This window comes from Bos mutus, chromosome 11 (assembly GCF_027580195.1).
Source record: "Bos mutus isolate GX-2022 chromosome 11, NWIPB_WYAK_1.1, whole genome shotgun sequence".
In the NCBI taxonomy this organism is placed as follows: domain Eukaryota; kingdom Metazoa; phylum Chordata; class Mammalia; order Artiodactyla; family Bovidae; genus Bos; species Bos mutus.
This window is the reverse complement of record NC_091627.1, coordinates 2,134,082-2,150,447: the sequence shown is the minus strand read 5'-3', so window position 1 is coordinate 2,150,447 and position 16,366 is coordinate 2,134,082. Positions and strand designations below refer to the sequence as shown.

The window sequence follows — 16,366 nt, the reverse complement described above, 5'->3', positions numbered from 1 at the left end:
ATTCTGCCCCCTGCGCCTCCCTCCTCCGCTCCAGCTTCATCTGCTCAGAGCATAAACCGCGAGCCCCTAAACGAAGCCCGTCAGCCTCCGAGGCCGCAACCCTCCCCTCCTCCCAGCCCCGTCTCCGCTCCTGGGCGGCACCCCACTTGTCCCAGTCCCTACGAGGGACACATCCTCTCCCCGCCACAGCTCTGTGCCCGCTGCCCCTCCCGGCTCCTGGATCTCCATCCTGCGTGCCCGTGCAGCTGGATGGAGGAGGCCTGGGGAGGTCTCCTCACCTGGGGGGCTCTTCGCCCCCACACACCTCCCCGTGCTGTCCCTGCCTGTCCGTGGCCAGCGATCCTCGGGGCGGCGCCGGGCCTCGGCGGGAACCAAGGAAAAGCCGTGGGGCCCACGGAGCTGTGTGCCAAGGGGCACTGCCCCGTCCCGACCCTGCACATACTGGGCGACCTGGGAACGGGGTGCCCAGAGCCCGACACACCCCCAAAGAAAAGCCCTGCCCAGATCAGGAAAACGTCCCCACAACCGCGACTCTAGAGGTCTCCACGCCTGTCTTGAGGCCAGCCCCCCGGGAGGTTGAGCTCTGCCCTCCGGAGCCCATACCCTTCCTGGAGGAGACCTCGCTGGGTCCCCACAGTCTCCCCACAATGGGGGCAAGACAAGGCCCACCAATGCCCCCCCACCCCGCCCTCTCTCCTGACAGCCCCGTGCCCCCGCCAGCTGGTGCCAGCCCGCCTGGCGCCCACCTGCCGGCCGCACTGGTGCTGTTGGCCTTCTTGGCGGGCGCCTTCTTCTGCGGGGCCTGCTTGGCGGGCGTGGCGGCCTTGGCCCGTTTCTCCTCCTCGGCCTTGGCCTTGTGCCGCTCCTTGTCCTTGTCCTTCTTCTTCTTCTCCTTCTTCTCCTTCTTCCTCTTTGGCTTGTTCACCGGCGCCTGAGACAGAGCCGCCAGCTGCTCGTGCACGGCCTTCAGCTGGAAGACACGGCCGCCGGGTGAGGACTCCGGGCTGGGCGGAGGGAGACGCTCCGGGAAGGCGCTTAAACCGCCCACCCCGGAGAGAACATCCGCAGCCGAGCTCGTGGGCAAGCTGCTGGGGCACCACACGGCAGGACTGCGGGGCGAATACGGCGCAGGGCCAGCAGCCAACACCGAACGAGGCCTGCAGCGGCGGGCAGTGTGTACGCACTCCACGCGCCCCTCACCCCATCAGCCCCCCAAGGCGCCCAGGGGCTCCGGGAGCCACGCTCCACAGGCGAGGAAACGGTGACCCCAGCCTTTAGTAGGTGGACGGGCTAGAATGGGGATGCTGCGCACGCCGACCACGTCCCACGGCACGGGAGGGACCCCAGCCTGTGAGCCCCCATGGGGCTCAGCTACTCGATGTCTCCTCCTTGCCAGAGGGCCCCCCGGGAATCTAGCACCTCGTGCTCCCATCTTGCACAGAAGGAGCGTGAAGCGGGGTGGGAACAAGCCTCAGGGGTCAGAGGCGGAGGCAGGACAGTCCTGTTCGCCCCCGCCCCGAGAGGCAGGCTCTAGGGGCCGCAGGGCTGCAGCCCCTGCAGACCTTTCTGCAGAGCAGGAAGAGGCTCCAGGGACATTCCAACACAGGCGGGCTCACAGGGCCCCAGGCCTGCAGGCACTGGCGAGGGGGCCCTGAAACTGACACCTTTCCCAGGTTCCCTCCCAGCGACACCGCAGCGAGGATGGCTGTGGCTGGGGAGGGGGTGGCGGCTGGGGCAGACCTCGGGTCAGGGGCCGGCGGGGACGGACCGCGGTCCTGCCCAAGCCCCTTGGCCTGCACGGCCGCTCACCTGCTCCTGCAGCTCCGCCAGCCGCGTGGCACGCTCCTCCTCCGAGTCCGAGCTGCCTGAGTCCGACGAGCTCTCGTCGCTGCTGCGGCTGCTCTCCACGCCCTTGCTGACCACGGGGGCTGCAGGCGCGGGCAGGGCGGGCGCCTCTGCCGGCTCGTCTGGCATCTTGGCGAAACGCATCTCAAACACGTCCTGCGGGAGAGCAGGGGCAGCCTGGGTCCCAGCGTCTGTGGGCACCCCCCGGGGAATGGGGAGACGGCTCCACCTGCCCAGGGCGCCTACTCCCTGCCTCCCTCCCTCTGTCCCTCCCTCCCAAGCAGTGAGCACAGCCCCCGACTAGGGGCACAGGGCCAGCAGCTAAGGACGCAGCCCTGCAGGAGCGGGCACTTGGGTGCCCGCCTCCTGTAGAAGACAGGCAAGTCCTTTCTGCTCTGGCTCCAAGGCCGCCACCCACTGCCAGGGAGAGGCCTGCCCGGGAGCTTGGGACCCTCCTGGGCCCCCGAAACCCGGTCTGGGAGCCACTCACGCTCTCCCATCCCTCTGCCCAGTGACATCACTGGAGCATCACACCTTGTTCTTGGGGTGGAGGGGGGCGGGTGGTCCAAGAGCTGGCTCAAAGGATCCGGCTCAGTCAGAACGGCCAGCTCCTGCACAGCCCTGGGAGCACACTCAGCGAAGGTCCCCCCTCCCTGGAGGGAGCACGCTCAGCAAAGGCCCCCTCTCTGGTGGGAGCACGCTCAGCATAGGCGCCCCCTCTCTGGTGGGAGCACGCTCAGCATAGGTGCCCCCTCCCTGGTGGGAGCACGCTCAGTGAAGGGCCCCTCCCTGGCAGGAGCACGCTCAGTGAAGGTCCCATCTCTGGTGGGAGCATGCTCAGTGAAGGGCCCCTCCCTGGCAGGAGCACGCTCAGTGAAGGTCCCATCTCTGGTGGGAGCATGCTCAGTGAGGGCCCCCTCCCTGGCGGGAGCACGCTCAGTAAAGGTCCCGTCTCTGGTGGGAGCACGCTCAGTGAAGGCCCCCTCTCTGGTGGGAGCACACTCAGCAAAGGCCCCCTCTCTGGTGGGAGCATGCTCAGCATAGGCGCCCCCTCCCTGGCGGGAGCACGCTCAGTGAAGGTCCCATCTCTGGTGGGAGCATGCTCAGTGAGGGCCCCCTCCCTGGCGGGAGCACGCTCAGTAAAGGTCCCGTCTCTGGTGGGAGCACACTCAGCAAAGGCCCCCTCTCTGGTGGGAGCACACTCAGCAAAGGCCCCCTCTCTGGTGGGAGCATGCTCAGCATAGGCGCCCCCTCCCTGGCGGGAGCACGCTCAGTGAAGGTCCCGTCCCTGGCGGGAGCACGCTCAGTGAAGGCCCCCTCCCTGGTGGGAGCACACTCAGCAAAGGCCCCCTCTCTGGTGGGAGCATGCTCAGCATAGGCGCCCCCTCCCTGGCGGGAGCACGCTCAGCAAAGGCCCCCTCCCTGGCGGGAGCACGCTCAGTGAAGGCCCCCTCCCTGGTGGGAGCACGCTCAGCATAGGCGTCCCCTCCCTGGTGGGAGCACGCTCACCGAAGGCCCCCCTCTCCCTGGTGGCCCAGGTCCATCTCAGACAGGCTGAGCGGCAGGCGGCAAGCCTTCTCCGCCTGGCTCACGTTCCTGAGGCCACATACACCTGGTTTACACGTGGAGCCACACTGGCAGGTGTCCAGCTCTGGGAGGAGCCTGCTCCGGGTCCTGGTCCCCTAGAATCTCCTGCTGAAGTCAAGGCAGCAACATGCAGGAGGCACGCGGCCACCCTGGTCCGGCCTGCTCTGTCCTGGTTGGGGGCGGGGGTTGGTCGACCTCAGACTGCTGCAGAGTCGGGCTCTAACCCAACAGTGGGGTCATGACAGTCATCAGCAGGTAGGGTCCCACACCGGGGAGACCCCCTTCCATGGGATCAGAATAGTCGTCAGCAGGTAGAGTCCCACACAGGGGAGACCCCCTTCAGTCGGACCAGAACCAGAACCAGCCACTGCCCTTGGCCCGTGGGCCGCCTGGCTTCCTCGTGGGGCAACTTACAAGCTTTAGGGGCGTCACAGAGCAGCAAGAGCACAAGGCTGGGCAGGGCCTTCTGGGGTCTGGGCTGTGGTCTAAAACCATGGGTCCGGGCAGCTCCCTCTGGGAGCACCGGGACCCCAGGACGGCTCTGCGCCCACCCCAGTGGGAGCCAGCAGAGTGGGCAGCACGCAGCAGCCAGCACTCCCAGGCAGGAGGAATGGGGGAAACCAGAACCCAGAGGCCCAGGAGGAGGACCCCCAGCACCCCCATCTGGGGCTGGGTGAGCAAGGATGTGCCCGAGTGACCGTACAGGGTTTACAAAAGGTTTAGATCTGAGCAAGAGATGGGGGCTGTCTTAACAGAACAGCGTGCTAGGTCTGTGCAAAGAGAGCTCCTGGAGCAGGACACACACCCACACATCCATATCTCTCTTTCTTCTAAACAGAAAGCCGCCTGATTTTATCCCATGTAAAACATAGGTGCTGTTATTTACAAAGGGATTCCCTGGTTGTTCAGACGGTAAAGAATCTGCCTGCTTTGCGGGAGAGACCTGGGTTTGATTCCTGGGTGGGGAAAAATCCCCTGGAGAATGGCAACCCACTCCAGTGTTCTTGTCTGGAGAATCCCATGGACAGAGGAGACTGGCGGGCTGCAGTCCATGGGGTCGCAAAACAGCCCAGGTGATCGAAAAGAGAACAGACTCTGCGTGCCAGCCAGCAGAGAAACCCGTGTCAGCCTCCAGACTGCCAGATGAGCACGCTGCAGGGCACACACGACACGCACACTCGCGCATGACACACGCACACTCGTGTGTGAGGTCTGTGTGCACACATGCGAGGCCCCGCCACTGGAGGCTTCCCCTTCAGTCTGCGCTTCCCCGCAGGTCCCACGCTCCCGCGTCATCCGCAAAGCCACGAGCCACTGCCTGGCAGGACGCCCGCGGGCCCCAGCACGAGCGGCCCGCCTCCCCTCTGCCCTCACCCGGCCAGAATGCCTGCAGGCCCACCTGCATGCTGACACCCACTGGAGCCTGTGCTCCCCAGAGGCAGGGACTGGCTGGTGGGCCACCTCATCCCTGGGGAGCAGGCCCAGGGCTTGGCCGCCACTCAGCCACTGCTCAAGAGAAACATGTTTGTGGGTGAGGTCCCTGGACACCCCCCAACCCTGCGCCTCCCCCGGCCGGATGCTCCCGACACCTGCCCCGAGCGGCCGATCCCGCCTGTGCCCCGGGGGCCCCGCCCCCCAGCGCCTGGCTCACCTGCAGCTTCCTGGCCATGGCTACCACCTCGTGGTCCGGGGGATTGTATTTATAACAGTTGGAGAACATCAACCGGATGTCGGCTGCGAAGCCCTGTGCGTCCGGGTACTCGCGGCTGTCCATCTTCTTCTGTAAGACAGACGCCACGGGCGTGAGGCACCGCCGGGCCTCGGGGGCCGCCACAGGTCCAGCACCAGCCTGAGGCCGTGTCCGGGAGCCCGGGAGAGAGGGGAAGGGGGCTTGGAGGGGAGGGTCCGGGAGTCCGGGAGAGAGGGGAAGGGGGGCTTGGAGGGGAGGGTCCGGGAGCCCGGGAGAGCGGGGAAGGGGGGCTTGGAGGGGAGGGCCCGGGAGCCTGGGAGAGAGGCAGATCCCCAGGGAGAAAGAAAAAGGCGCTCACAGGAGTCAGCTCCTGTAGCCACCACCCACCCCATCCTCACCCCAAATCCCAGGTCTACATCCTGAATGATTTTTCACACATCCGTGTCCCCGCTGGCAGGGGCTCTGGTAGGGAACGAGCAACTTCTGGCAGGAAGTCACCCTCCGCTCGTTTAGGGGGTGACTCAGCTCTCGCAACGAGACTTTTAATTTTCTCCCTGGAGAATCCAGGTGCTGTTGGCCAGCCTGCCTCCGGTGGCACCCAACTGTCCCGCCGCCGCTGGGATACGGACAATGGGCACCACGATGGGGGACGGGGTGCGCCCAGATGGGGGCGCCGCACGGAAGCAGCAAGGTCAGGGCACACCGGGCAGTGGCTCTCCAGGCGTGAGCTGCCTGGGCCTGGCTGGGTTCACATGGAGCTCATGTGTCAGGGACCTCGTGTCGGGGGTCTGAGGTGCCCATTTATCCTGGGGGCTGTGCCCTACTGCCGCGGGACACTGGCCCAGAGCCCAGCCACCCACCCCGCCTGTGCCCAGAGCAACAAAGTCCTGGCCTCGGAGGAGGGGCAGCTGGTGGTCAGACTCTAGGACCTGCAGCCCCTCCAGCCTAGCACACACCACCCTCCTCTGCCCTCTTGGGAGCTTCCAGCAACACTGGGGCTGCTGGGCTCCAGTCCTCTGCACAACCTCCCCACTCTGGAGCAGCTCAGCAAATGGGCACCCAAGACTCTCTCAACACCTGTGGCAGTCTCGGACTTCGGCCCTAATTTGACTGCTAGCCACTGTCCTGGTGCACCTTAGAGCCTGGGAACCACTGCCCCACTGACAAAACCTGCTGGGAAAGAGCTAGCCTGAGCCAGGAGCTGGTCAGAAAAGATGTAACCGAACCAGCAGCAACAATCACCCCTGGGGAAGGGGGACAGTGGAACCAGAGGCGGGGTTTCCCTCTGCTGCTTGGCTTGCATCCTGACCCTCTGTTCACACCATACAGACGAAACATCAGCCCAGGAAAAGCAGCTGGTGCCGCGGGGCTCCCAAAAGAGGCAGGGCCCCCAGAGCACTTCATGTGTCTAAGGAAGCCGGCGCCTGCCCTTGCAACCAGGGAGAGGGTCAGAGAAGGTGAGGAGGCCGCTCGGTCACCCAGCCCAGCAGGCTCCCCAGGAACCACTCACTGCCCTGGACGGCCGGGCCTGTCCTGCCCCTAGTGGGGAGCAAAACTTCCAGAAGGACAGTCTGTCCCAGGGCAGCGTTCGCGGAGTGGGGGCAGAATGACTGAGACCGGCAGCTCAGGGCCCCGACCCCACAGGTGCAAAGAACCCCCTCTCCCCTCTGTGGGGGCAGCTTTGCAGGCCACACACGCCAATGTGCTGGGGACACCCCTCAGACCACGAGAGACTGAAACGGGCTGAGGAAGCAGAGCTGTGTTAGGCCTGAGCCCCCTCATCCACGCGGGGAAGACCCCTCAGGAGCTCACAGCCCCGACCTCCTGCCCTTGGGCTGCCACCAGCCAGGAAGCCCCCTCCATCCCTGCCTGGCCCAAGCCTGCTCTTCTCTGCTTGTCCACACCTGGCCTGACCCACTGCAATGCCCACAAAAACCAAGGGAGAAGCCCCCGGGGCAGGAAGACCCTGGTGCAGGGCCTGAGAGAGCGGGGATCCTGGAGCCAGCTCCTCCACGGCCTCCTCCAAGACCCGCGTCTATCCTGGGAGGGGCTGGACTGTGAAGGGCCTCCTCGCCTAGCGTTACAGAGACCCGCAAACGCACCAGGACAGGAAGAAACGGAAGAACCAAAGCGGTTCCACAGAAAGAGGTGACGGGAAGCCACAGGTTCAGAGGGGACGAGGCAGAGCACAGCTTGCTGCCAGTCCCTGCCGCGCCCCGGGCCAGCCCCAAGGCCCTGCTTGCTGCTGCGGGCAGGCGGAGGGAGCCGGGCCACGCCCTGGGCCTGCGGGACGGCCCCTCTGTCCATGCCATACCTTGACGGTGCTCAGGTCCATCGGGTGCTTGATGATGTCGTGGTAGTCGTGCAGCTCCAGGGCCTCGGCGTCCACCGGCTTGTAGAAGGGCCAGGCGTAGGCCGCGTGCTTCTTGGAGAGCATTTCCTTGAGGATGCTGTCGCAGTGGCGCAGGTGCTCAGACAGCCGGCCCTTCTTGCCCGCGTGCTGCGGCACCTCACCGTCCTCCAGGTCCTTCTTGGGCGGCTTGATGGGGCGGCCCCCGCTCTCCCGCCGCGCCACCACCTTGGCCTGCTTGGGGTCCGAGAGCGGCGGGGGCGACTCGCTGCGGCTGGCCGTGATGGCAGACGTCGTGGGCGTGGTGGTATCTGCTTTCCGCTTCACGCCCTTCTTCTGTGACAGCGGAGACGGCCATGAGCCGGCGCCCACGGGGGGCAGGGGGACCAGGACCCGCCCAAAGGCGCTCCTGGAGCGCGGACCGCCCGCCAGGCCCCGAGCGAAGCAAGGGCATGCACGGCCACAGCCGCCCTCCCAAGGCCCCCGCGCCACGCAGGACGCCGAGGCTCAGAGGGGCCACGGCGCCTGCCCGAGGTCACACAGCTGGCGGTGGTGAGGTGGACTCTGAGGCTGCCCGGGCCCCAGGCCCCACGGTCACGGGGCGCTCGTCACCCTGAGACGCATCACGCTGCCCACTTGTGCCCACACCTGTGCCCAGACCACGGTTTAGGGGCCTGCAATACCAGGGTCCCTCTGCGACCAACACGGTACCCAGTGGGGCTCAGGGACAGCAGAGATGAGAGACCCCTGCAGGTCAGAGGCTGGAGGGGCGTCCCCGACACGGGCCTCAAAGCGGGCGCTCCGCGGACAGTGGCAGCCGCAGGATGAGGGGCTGGGAGGAGCATGCAGGCGGCGGGGCGGGGCACCGGAGACACCAGGAGGGGTGCAAGGTCTGGGGGCCGGGACCCTGGGGCAGAGTGCTGGGCAGGTCCAGAGCTGACCTTAGGAGCGGCTCCCCGCCCAGGGAGGGAACACTGAGACAATCCGCCCGCCCCTGCTGGGCGGGCACCATGGGGAGACAGTGTCGAGCGCCTGGGCAGCCAGGGTGCAGAGCCACCCCAAGACCAGCTCAGGGTCCGCCCCCCGCCACCGCCGTCAGGCAGGCGGGACAGCCCCCGGGAGCCACGAGCACCCGGCCGGCGGCCTCCCCAGGGTCCGCAGCGTGCACGCCACCAAGGCCAGCCACCAAGGGCACTGCCCCAGCCAAGCCCCTGCCCCCAGGCCGGCAGGCACGAGCCAGCCACCCACACACACACGTCACGGTGCCCACGGCAGGCCAAGCACGCCGCGGGGCCCCTGGGCTCATGGGCCGCGGCAGACGGGACATGCTCCAAGGCAGCAGAGTGCTGGGCAGGACAGCCTGCCAGCGCCGCCCAAGGGCAGGCAGTGGAGGCCGCCGGGCAGGGCGAGCGGCATTTTACCTTGGGGGAGCCATTTAACCCCTCTGAGCGCCTGCCTCCTCATCTGAAAGATGGGGGAAACACTGCCTGCCCCCGAGGGTTGCTGTGAGGGTCAAACCGGAGAAGACGGTGTGTGTCAGTGGGAGCGGGACCCTCGGCCGTCCCTGCTGGCCGCGGACCTCGCGGAAAGCAAGCGCTCCAAGCCCAGGCCCTGCGGGGGAGGCTCCTGGCAAAGCCAGGAAGGGGCGCGCAAGGAGGCCGCCACCGCCAACCAGTGGAAATCCGAGTGTGCCCTCACCCCCTGCACGCCCCGCCGGGAACCCATGTACACCACGGAGGCCAGAGACGCTGCAGTCCCAGCCCAGCCGCCCTCGCCAGCTGTGTGACCTGCGGCTCCGAGCGTCGGTGTCAGGAATCACGGCCCACCCCGCAGGCGTGGGCGGACAGGACCGGTCCAGAGGCCCGTGTGCCCAGTGCGCCAGGGGCAGCCTGTGCCCGGGGAAGGGACAGAGCGCCCCCCGCCCACCCACACAAGCCCATGCCCGGACCCCGGGAAAGCTCACCTTTACGACAGGCGGCGTGGGAGGGACCACGGGGATGATGGGCGTGGCAGGGGGAGGCGGGGCGGCGGCCGGGGGGACAGGGACCGGTGTGGCGTTTGCGGTGATGGTTGGCACGGGGGTGGCGGCGATGACGGGCGTCTGGGAGACCGTGGGGGGGACGCTCTGGAAGGGGGTCGCCGGGCACACGGAGGACACGGCCGCCACCTGCTGCGAGCCTTGAGGGCAGAGGACAGGAGGCGGAGCTGTGGGAACGGCCCCTCCTCCCGAGACCCTGCCCATCAACCTCACGGCGGCCGTCTCTGAGGCCAGGGTGAGTGAACCAGGATGGGGCGCGCGGCCCGGGGGATCACAGTCTGGGAGGGCGGAGCCCAGGGCTTAAGCCGGGTCCTCCAGGCCATCACCGGGTGACCCGGAGCTGCGTAACCAGCCGCCGCTCCGCCTCTCCAGAGGACGGGCCCCTCCTGGGCAGCTCTCCATGGGACACACCTTGGTTCTGGGTTCCCAGGGCATGGAAGGCCGCCCCGGGCTCCCGGTGCCAACCCTAAACCCCGCCACTCCCAGACCATTCACAGAGAACACGCTGGTGCTGGGGGGGCAAGGTCCTTGGCGGGGACACAGGAGCGGAGCGGCCTCCACAAGGGCAGCCTCCGAGCCAGGGCCAGCGGGGAGGAGCTGGGGTCCCGGCAAGGCAGGCGCCAAGGCAGGCCGCCTGCAGACCACACGGCAGAGCTCCCGGGCCCTGACCGCCGGCGGCCGCGCAGGGAGGGGCCGCTCTCGTCGGCTCCAGGAGGAGGGCACCCCCCCTCTTCACCTGCGCTCTGCGTTCCCGAAGCGGGTTTCCGGCCTTTGCCCTTTGGAGCAGGGGGCAGTAACTCAACTTCCTCCTGGGGCATCTGAGCCACTTTCTGCAGAAAAATTTTCTCTAAGGCTTGGGCCATGAGCACGATGTCATCTGTGGGCTGAAGACACGGGAGAAGCAGGGTCACGCGCTGGAAAGGAGCCGCGCTGCTCGCAGCAGACAAACGCGCAACCGCTGCTCGAGAAAAATATGTGTTTAAAAAGTTGTGAAGGGATCTGGCGGGGCGGGAGAGAAGCAACAGGAACACATTTTAACACGGAAACTCTTGCAAGAACTCAAAAAGCACAAAGGATAAAAACCACGCTTTATCCCATCATGGAGAAGAAACAAGGTCCAGGTGTGGGGATGTTTTACAGCATCTGGTGTCGACTCCCCCTGAAAAGGCTATTCGAATGTTCACCGTGCCAGCAGGGCATGTGGGCCCACGCACAGGGCGCGGGGGTCGCAGCCAGACAAGGGCTGAGCGGGAGCCGAGGTGGCCTGAATGGGCCTGAGACCCGCTGCGACGCACCCAGCCTGGTGGACGCCGGCCAAACCCATACTGGCGCTCCCCCAGGTCACTCACAGCAGCCACGGGGCCCACGCCACCTTCTCACCTTGTTATAAATGTAACAATTTGTAAACATGGTGTTGAAGTCCTGCATACATTCACTTGCGCTCCAATAATAATTATTTTCTAGTCTCTTCTTAATGGTTCCCATGTCCATGGGGTTTTTTATTATCTTGTGATAATCCTAGGAAAAAGACAGTCAGGGGCGTTACTGTTGGGTTCAATAAGACGGTTTTCCTGATTCCCAAGGGCCGAGATCGCGCACGAGGCGGTCTTGTCCAGCACCTCAGCTCTGGGACTGGACCTAAGTTTCTGTCCAGCTGATGGCGGGGCGGGGCTGGCGCCAGGTCTGGGGGAGCCCTGGGCCAGCACGGACCCTGCCAAAACTCTCTGGTCTGATGGGAGTCTGTGTGGACAGAGGACTGCAGAGTGGGTCTAGGAGCCGGACGAGGGGCTAGGCCCCCTCTCTGGGTCCCAAACTTCACTCTAGGGCCTGTACATGCCCGACGGCCAAGCTGGCTCAGGAGCCAGGCTGCCAAGTGCTGGCCCAGGGCTGCCCTTGCAGGACTCGGGTTCTCCGCTCAGGCCCAGAGGAGAAAGCCGTCAGACGGTCAGGTGGGCCCCAGGCATGCAGCTAGGGCGCCATCCCCGGGAAGGCCGGCCGCCCCCACGTAAGCACAAGGCTGTGTGTGCAGACGCGTCACTCGGCGGGACGGGGTTGGTGCGGGCTGAGCCTCAGTGCGCCTCTGCGCCAGGGCTGGTCCGCCTCGTCCACCCACGAGGCCACGGCCTCCCACTCCCTGCACCTGGGGCAGCTGCCCTCCCCACCCCCAGGCCTGCGTGTCCCCTCTGCCCTTCCATCATCACAGATTCTGGGCTGGGCCCGCCCTCCTAGCACCTGCAGCCAAGGCCACAGGGGCTGTCCTCCCAGGACAGGGGGACCTGGAGGGGCAGCGGGCAGGACCCTCACAGGCAGGAGTTGGGGCCCCGGAGGGGCGGCGGGCAGGACCCTCACAGGTAGGAGTCGGGGCCCCGGAGGGGCAGCGGGCAGGACCCTCACAGGCAGGAGTCAGGGCCCTGGAGGGGCGGCGGGCAGGACCCTCACAGGCAGGAGTCGGGGCCCTGGAGGGGCGGCGGGCAGGACCCTCACAGGCAGGAGTCGGGGCCCCGGAGGGGCTGGGGCGGCGGGCGGGGCACTCACGGGCAGGTTCAGCTTGATGGCGTCCACGGGCTGGTAGAAGGGCCAGGCGAACTGGTGTTTCCAGAGCGTCTTCACCACAACGTTCTGCATGTACTGCAGCTGGTTGGTCTTGCGGCCGGGCTTGGCGGGGTTGGAGACCTCCGGCGGGGGCGGGTTCACCGGGCCCGGGGCCGCCGGGATCCCCGTGGGGGCGACCGGCGTCGCGGTGGACATCCTCCAGCTGCTCGCTCACTGGCCGTCACAGCAGCGGCTCAGGGAGGCCCTGGCTTCCTCTGTGCTTCCTGCCGAGGCGCGACATTCCATGTCCGGGCCCAACCGGTCAGCACCTGCAGGGCGGAAAGGACCGTGGGGGGATGGCCGGTCACCCCAACCGCAGCCGGCTCCATGGGCACGTGGGGCTGTGCAGTCACGGCAAGGCCACCTTGGCACGTCCACCCCATCAGGCCCGCCCTCACGTGTCACAGGACCACTGTCACGCCGCTGCCCTCGGGCCGGGGCAGGGAAAGAGACCGGGGACAGGAGGCAGAACGGCAGCAGGTGCCCCCCCCAGGTGGGTGGGGGAGACACGGTGGGCGGGGGGCGGCCGTCCAGGCGGAGGCCAAGGCTGCCGGCTCCCCGCCCACCAGCCACTGGCGTGCGCGGGACTGCCTCTACACGTCCTGGACGGCAGCAACCTTCCAGGCAGCGACTTGCGCGTCGACAGCGGCGACGCGGACCCGACGGCCGAGCCAGGCCGGCAGAAAGGCGCGTGGAGCACGCACGGCGCACGGGCGAGGGGGGTTCCAACGTAACCACGAGAACGGGCTCTGGTTTGTAGCCGGGCTGTGACACGGCCGGTCCTCGGCCAATCGGGGAGGGCGGCAGACCACAGCCCGGCCGCCAAACCTCCTCCACACGCAGTGCTGGGAAGGAAGTGCCCACCGCGGCCCCACGTGTGTCAGGAGGCTGCCCAGCGCCACGTGGACAGCCGTGCGCTGGGTGACGGATGGGCCGCCCCCACAGCGGCTCCCCCGCCACATCCTGGGAGGAAGTCGAAGGCCCAGCTGTCACTTGCGTTTGCAGAACGCCCTGGGGGGCTGCACACAAGAGCTGGACCTGGGCCCAGAGGCGCTTATGGGCACCTGTCAGGGACCCGCCGGGCCCGGGCTGGGAGGCAGGGCCTGCATGGGGGCTGGAGGGCCCTCCGGGAGGACAGAACAGCACCCATCTGCCTCTGGGACCACGTCTACCTGCTACGATTTGCAAAAGCAGGTCGCTGTAACTTGCAGTTTTGCTAGCCAGTTGACATCCTGCCAGCGGCCTGCAGTCTGCCACATGGCGTGATTATACCACAGTCATCAGGGAAAGCTACAGACCAGGGGCTTCCCCCAGGCCAGGCCGCCTTGGCCCCCACCGACCCCACGCCAGAGGAAAGAGGACTCCGAAAAGAGATCCGGTGCATCCCACGCACGGAGCAAACCTGCCCGCCCGCTCCCCTCCTTGGAGGAACGTTCTGGAACACCCCAAGGTGCCCCGCCCCGCTCAAGGGCCTGAACACCTCTCCTCCACGCCGGCTCCAGGGCCTCCATGGGGAGGGGGCCACGCCTGCTCGGCTGACGGTGCGGACACCGCATCTCCCCACCGCACAGAGATGGCCCGCTGCCCTCCACTCCACAGGTCTCAGCCTCGATGCCCCGCTGCCCCCCACTCCGCAGGTCTCGGCCTTGACGCCCCGCTGTGCCCCCCTCCGCAGGTCTGGCCACTTCTGGCCTAGCGCCACCGCCTCTTGCTGGAGTCCCTGTGAACCTGCCCCCTCAACAGCCTTGCCCCACACGGGGCTCTCATCCAAACCAGCACTGCCTGTCCCACTCTGGCCTGCAGGCCCCAGCCTGACCAGTGACTCATCTCCCCGTCATGGCTGCCGCAGCCTCACAGGCCCGTGTCCCCCAGACCTACATCACCGGCTGGGCCTCCCAGACCCCAGGCAGTTCAGGGGCGCAGAGCAGACGCAGGGCCAGACCTCTAGGCGCACTCCCAGCTCTGCCCATCGCCAACCCCAGGATCCGGTCTGCCTGTGTCCCTGTGGGACTCAAGACTAAAGGATCCCAGCGCAGAGCACTCAAGCCAGGCTGGACACGCACCAATCACCCACGGTCCTGCCGTGGAGGCTGTGGTGGCTGCCAACATGGGATCCCCAAGATCCGGTAAGGACACACCCCATTCCTGCTGACGTCGGACGAGCACAGCGTGGGCCCCCAGGCGTGGGCTGGGTGGGGCCCCAGGTGCAGGGAGAGTGAGCCCCCAGGGGTGGACCCCCAGGGGTGGGACAGGCGGGCCCCCAGACGCGGGGCGGGTGGGCAGGCGCCCGGTACCCAGCGCTGCTGCTACAGCCCTCAGGGAACAGGCAAGACCCCACCAGGGCCTTCAACCACCTGAGGGGACATGGGGGCCCCAGGAAGGGCCCAGGCTGCTGCCAAGGTGCAGCCCGGCCTCCTCCACACACGAGGACAGGTGGGCACAGCTCTCTGCAGGGACACGCCAGGGCCGCCACAGGGGCCCTCAGCCTGGCCTTCGACCTCCACCCCCTCTCCTGACCAGCGACTGACCACTGCACACGGCAGCACAGCAAGAAGCCAGCCCCCGCCCAAACACGAGACACACTCCTGCCGTGGCTGCGCGCCTGGGGCCCACAAGGCAGCCGGCTCCGCCCAGGAGGGGCGAAGAGCGCAAGCCAAGCGGACAGGCCACCTCCTGGGTCCTGCCTCACTCCCGCCCAGCCTGGGCGCCCACTCTAGACAGCCGGGTACCCCAGACGATGCACTTCAGCTCAGAGCCCAGTGCGGGCCCGGCACGTGCTCACTAAACACTGACCACAGGCCACAGGGAGTCCCAAGGCTAGAACCGCGCGGACCCCGGAGGGTGTGCGAGGCTCAGCAGGACGCACACGTGGAAGACGCTGTGCGCCCCACAGCCTGGGGCTGGCAGGGGGCGGGGCTCTGCAAACGCGGATGTGGCCTCCAGCACAGCCTGGGGCTGGCACGGGGCGGGGGCTCTGCAAACGCGGATGTGGCCTCCAGCACCTCCACTGGGAGGAGTGCAGCCCCTGTACCCGGCATCAGACCGTGGCACACAGCACCCCCGAGGCAGAGGCGAGCGCGTGCCTTATCCTCTGCCCCTGGCAGCCTGGGCACCAGCTCACCAGGGAGGAAGAGAGGGGGCAGCGGCAGTGGCTGGGCAAGCCCATCCCAGGCAGCAGGGCTGCTCTCCCCGCACAGCTGTGCGGCCAGGGGCTCGGCAGAAGCCTCCCAGGCAGGCCGCACCATTACACGGACCACCCGGGGCGGTCCCGCTGCAGGCGCGTGAGGGGCCACGCCGCTCCCTGTGGCGGCCAGCCCTCCTAGAACGCGGCAGAGCCTGGGTTGGGCTGCGTGTCCAGGGCGAGCAGCGCAGTAAGAGTCTGGCCTCGCCTCCCCGCCAGCCCTGCCGACCCGACAGCGACCCCGAGGAGACCAGGCATTGGTGGAGCCCGGGACGTCCCCTTGAGGGCCAGCAAGATGATGGAAAGGCCCCCTGGGTGCCCAGGACCCCACGCCCACAGCACGCAGGCTGCCTTCTCCCTTTCTGCTTGCATTTCTGAACCGGTAGATTTATTTTTTTAAGAAAACGTTACTCTTGCGAAAAGAAGCAAATGTAAAGAGGCTTCTAGTTTGGAAAAATGCTCCAACCCGGCCAAGCGTCGGGGAGCTCACGTCTCTTCCTCCAAGGTCCGGGGCCGGGCCAGGCAGCCGTGCACGCTCCGTGCAGGGCAAGTCCTTGTGCCACAACCACCCTGAGGTCTTGGCTCACCCTCAGCAGGGCTGTGAGAGGGGCCATGGACCCCGTCACGCACCTCCCCACCACGCCCCCCGCCAATGTCGCCCGGTCGGCCGAGAAACCCCACCAATGCCCACCTGTCGGGCAGCAGGAGGCGGAGGCTGGAGGCCCAGTGGGGCCACCTGCCGCAGCTGTGCCGTCCGTCAGCCGCCTCGTCTGGGCGGGGGTCACAGCCGCATCCCGAGACCGGGAGGCACAGGCTGCTTCCAGAAAGAAGCTGGAGCCGCACGGTCCACTAGCTGCCCCACACTCGCCCCTCCGGGGCTCAGCCCTGAACCGACATCGGTCCTGGAGAAGAGGGCTGGAACCCTAACCCTAACGACAGGACAGGCCGGAGAGTCACCGTCCAGCCGTGTCCAGGGTCACCATGCACCCGCCCCAGTGGGCCCTGGCCAGGCCTCACCAGCTGCCCTCCTGGGTGAGGTCGTGGGGGCGGATGGTAGAGAAGCCCCAAAGGGCGCTGGGTGGC

At 67.1% G+C, this 16,366-nt stretch overlaps 1 protein-coding gene across 2 annotated transcripts in view; it reads right to left on the bottom strand.

The window, feature by feature from the left end:
* The window catches only part of BRD3 (bromodomain containing 3), a 38,266-nt gene that overhangs the window by 11,667 nt on the left and 10,233 nt on the right, over nt 1-16,366 (bottom strand). For both annotated transcript variants that reach the window (XM_070378682.1, XM_070378681.1), the window contains exons 2-9: nt 12,046-12,371; nt 10,891-11,028; nt 10,247-10,394; nt 9,436-9,650; nt 7,437-7,808; nt 5,084-5,212; nt 1,810-2,001; nt 747-970 (exon numbers count right to left, since the gene is read on the bottom strand). In XM_070378682.1, coding sequence (XP_070234783.1) covers nt 747-970; nt 1,810-2,001; nt 5,084-5,212; nt 7,437-7,808; nt 9,436-9,650; nt 10,247-10,394; nt 10,891-11,028; nt 12,046-12,258 — 1,631 coding nt within the window. In that variant the 5' untranslated portion in view covers nt 12,259-12,371. The remainder of the gene's footprint in view (nt 1-746; nt 971-1,809; nt 2,002-5,083; nt 5,213-7,436; nt 7,809-9,435; nt 9,651-10,246; nt 10,395-10,890; nt 11,029-12,045; nt 12,372-16,366) is intronic.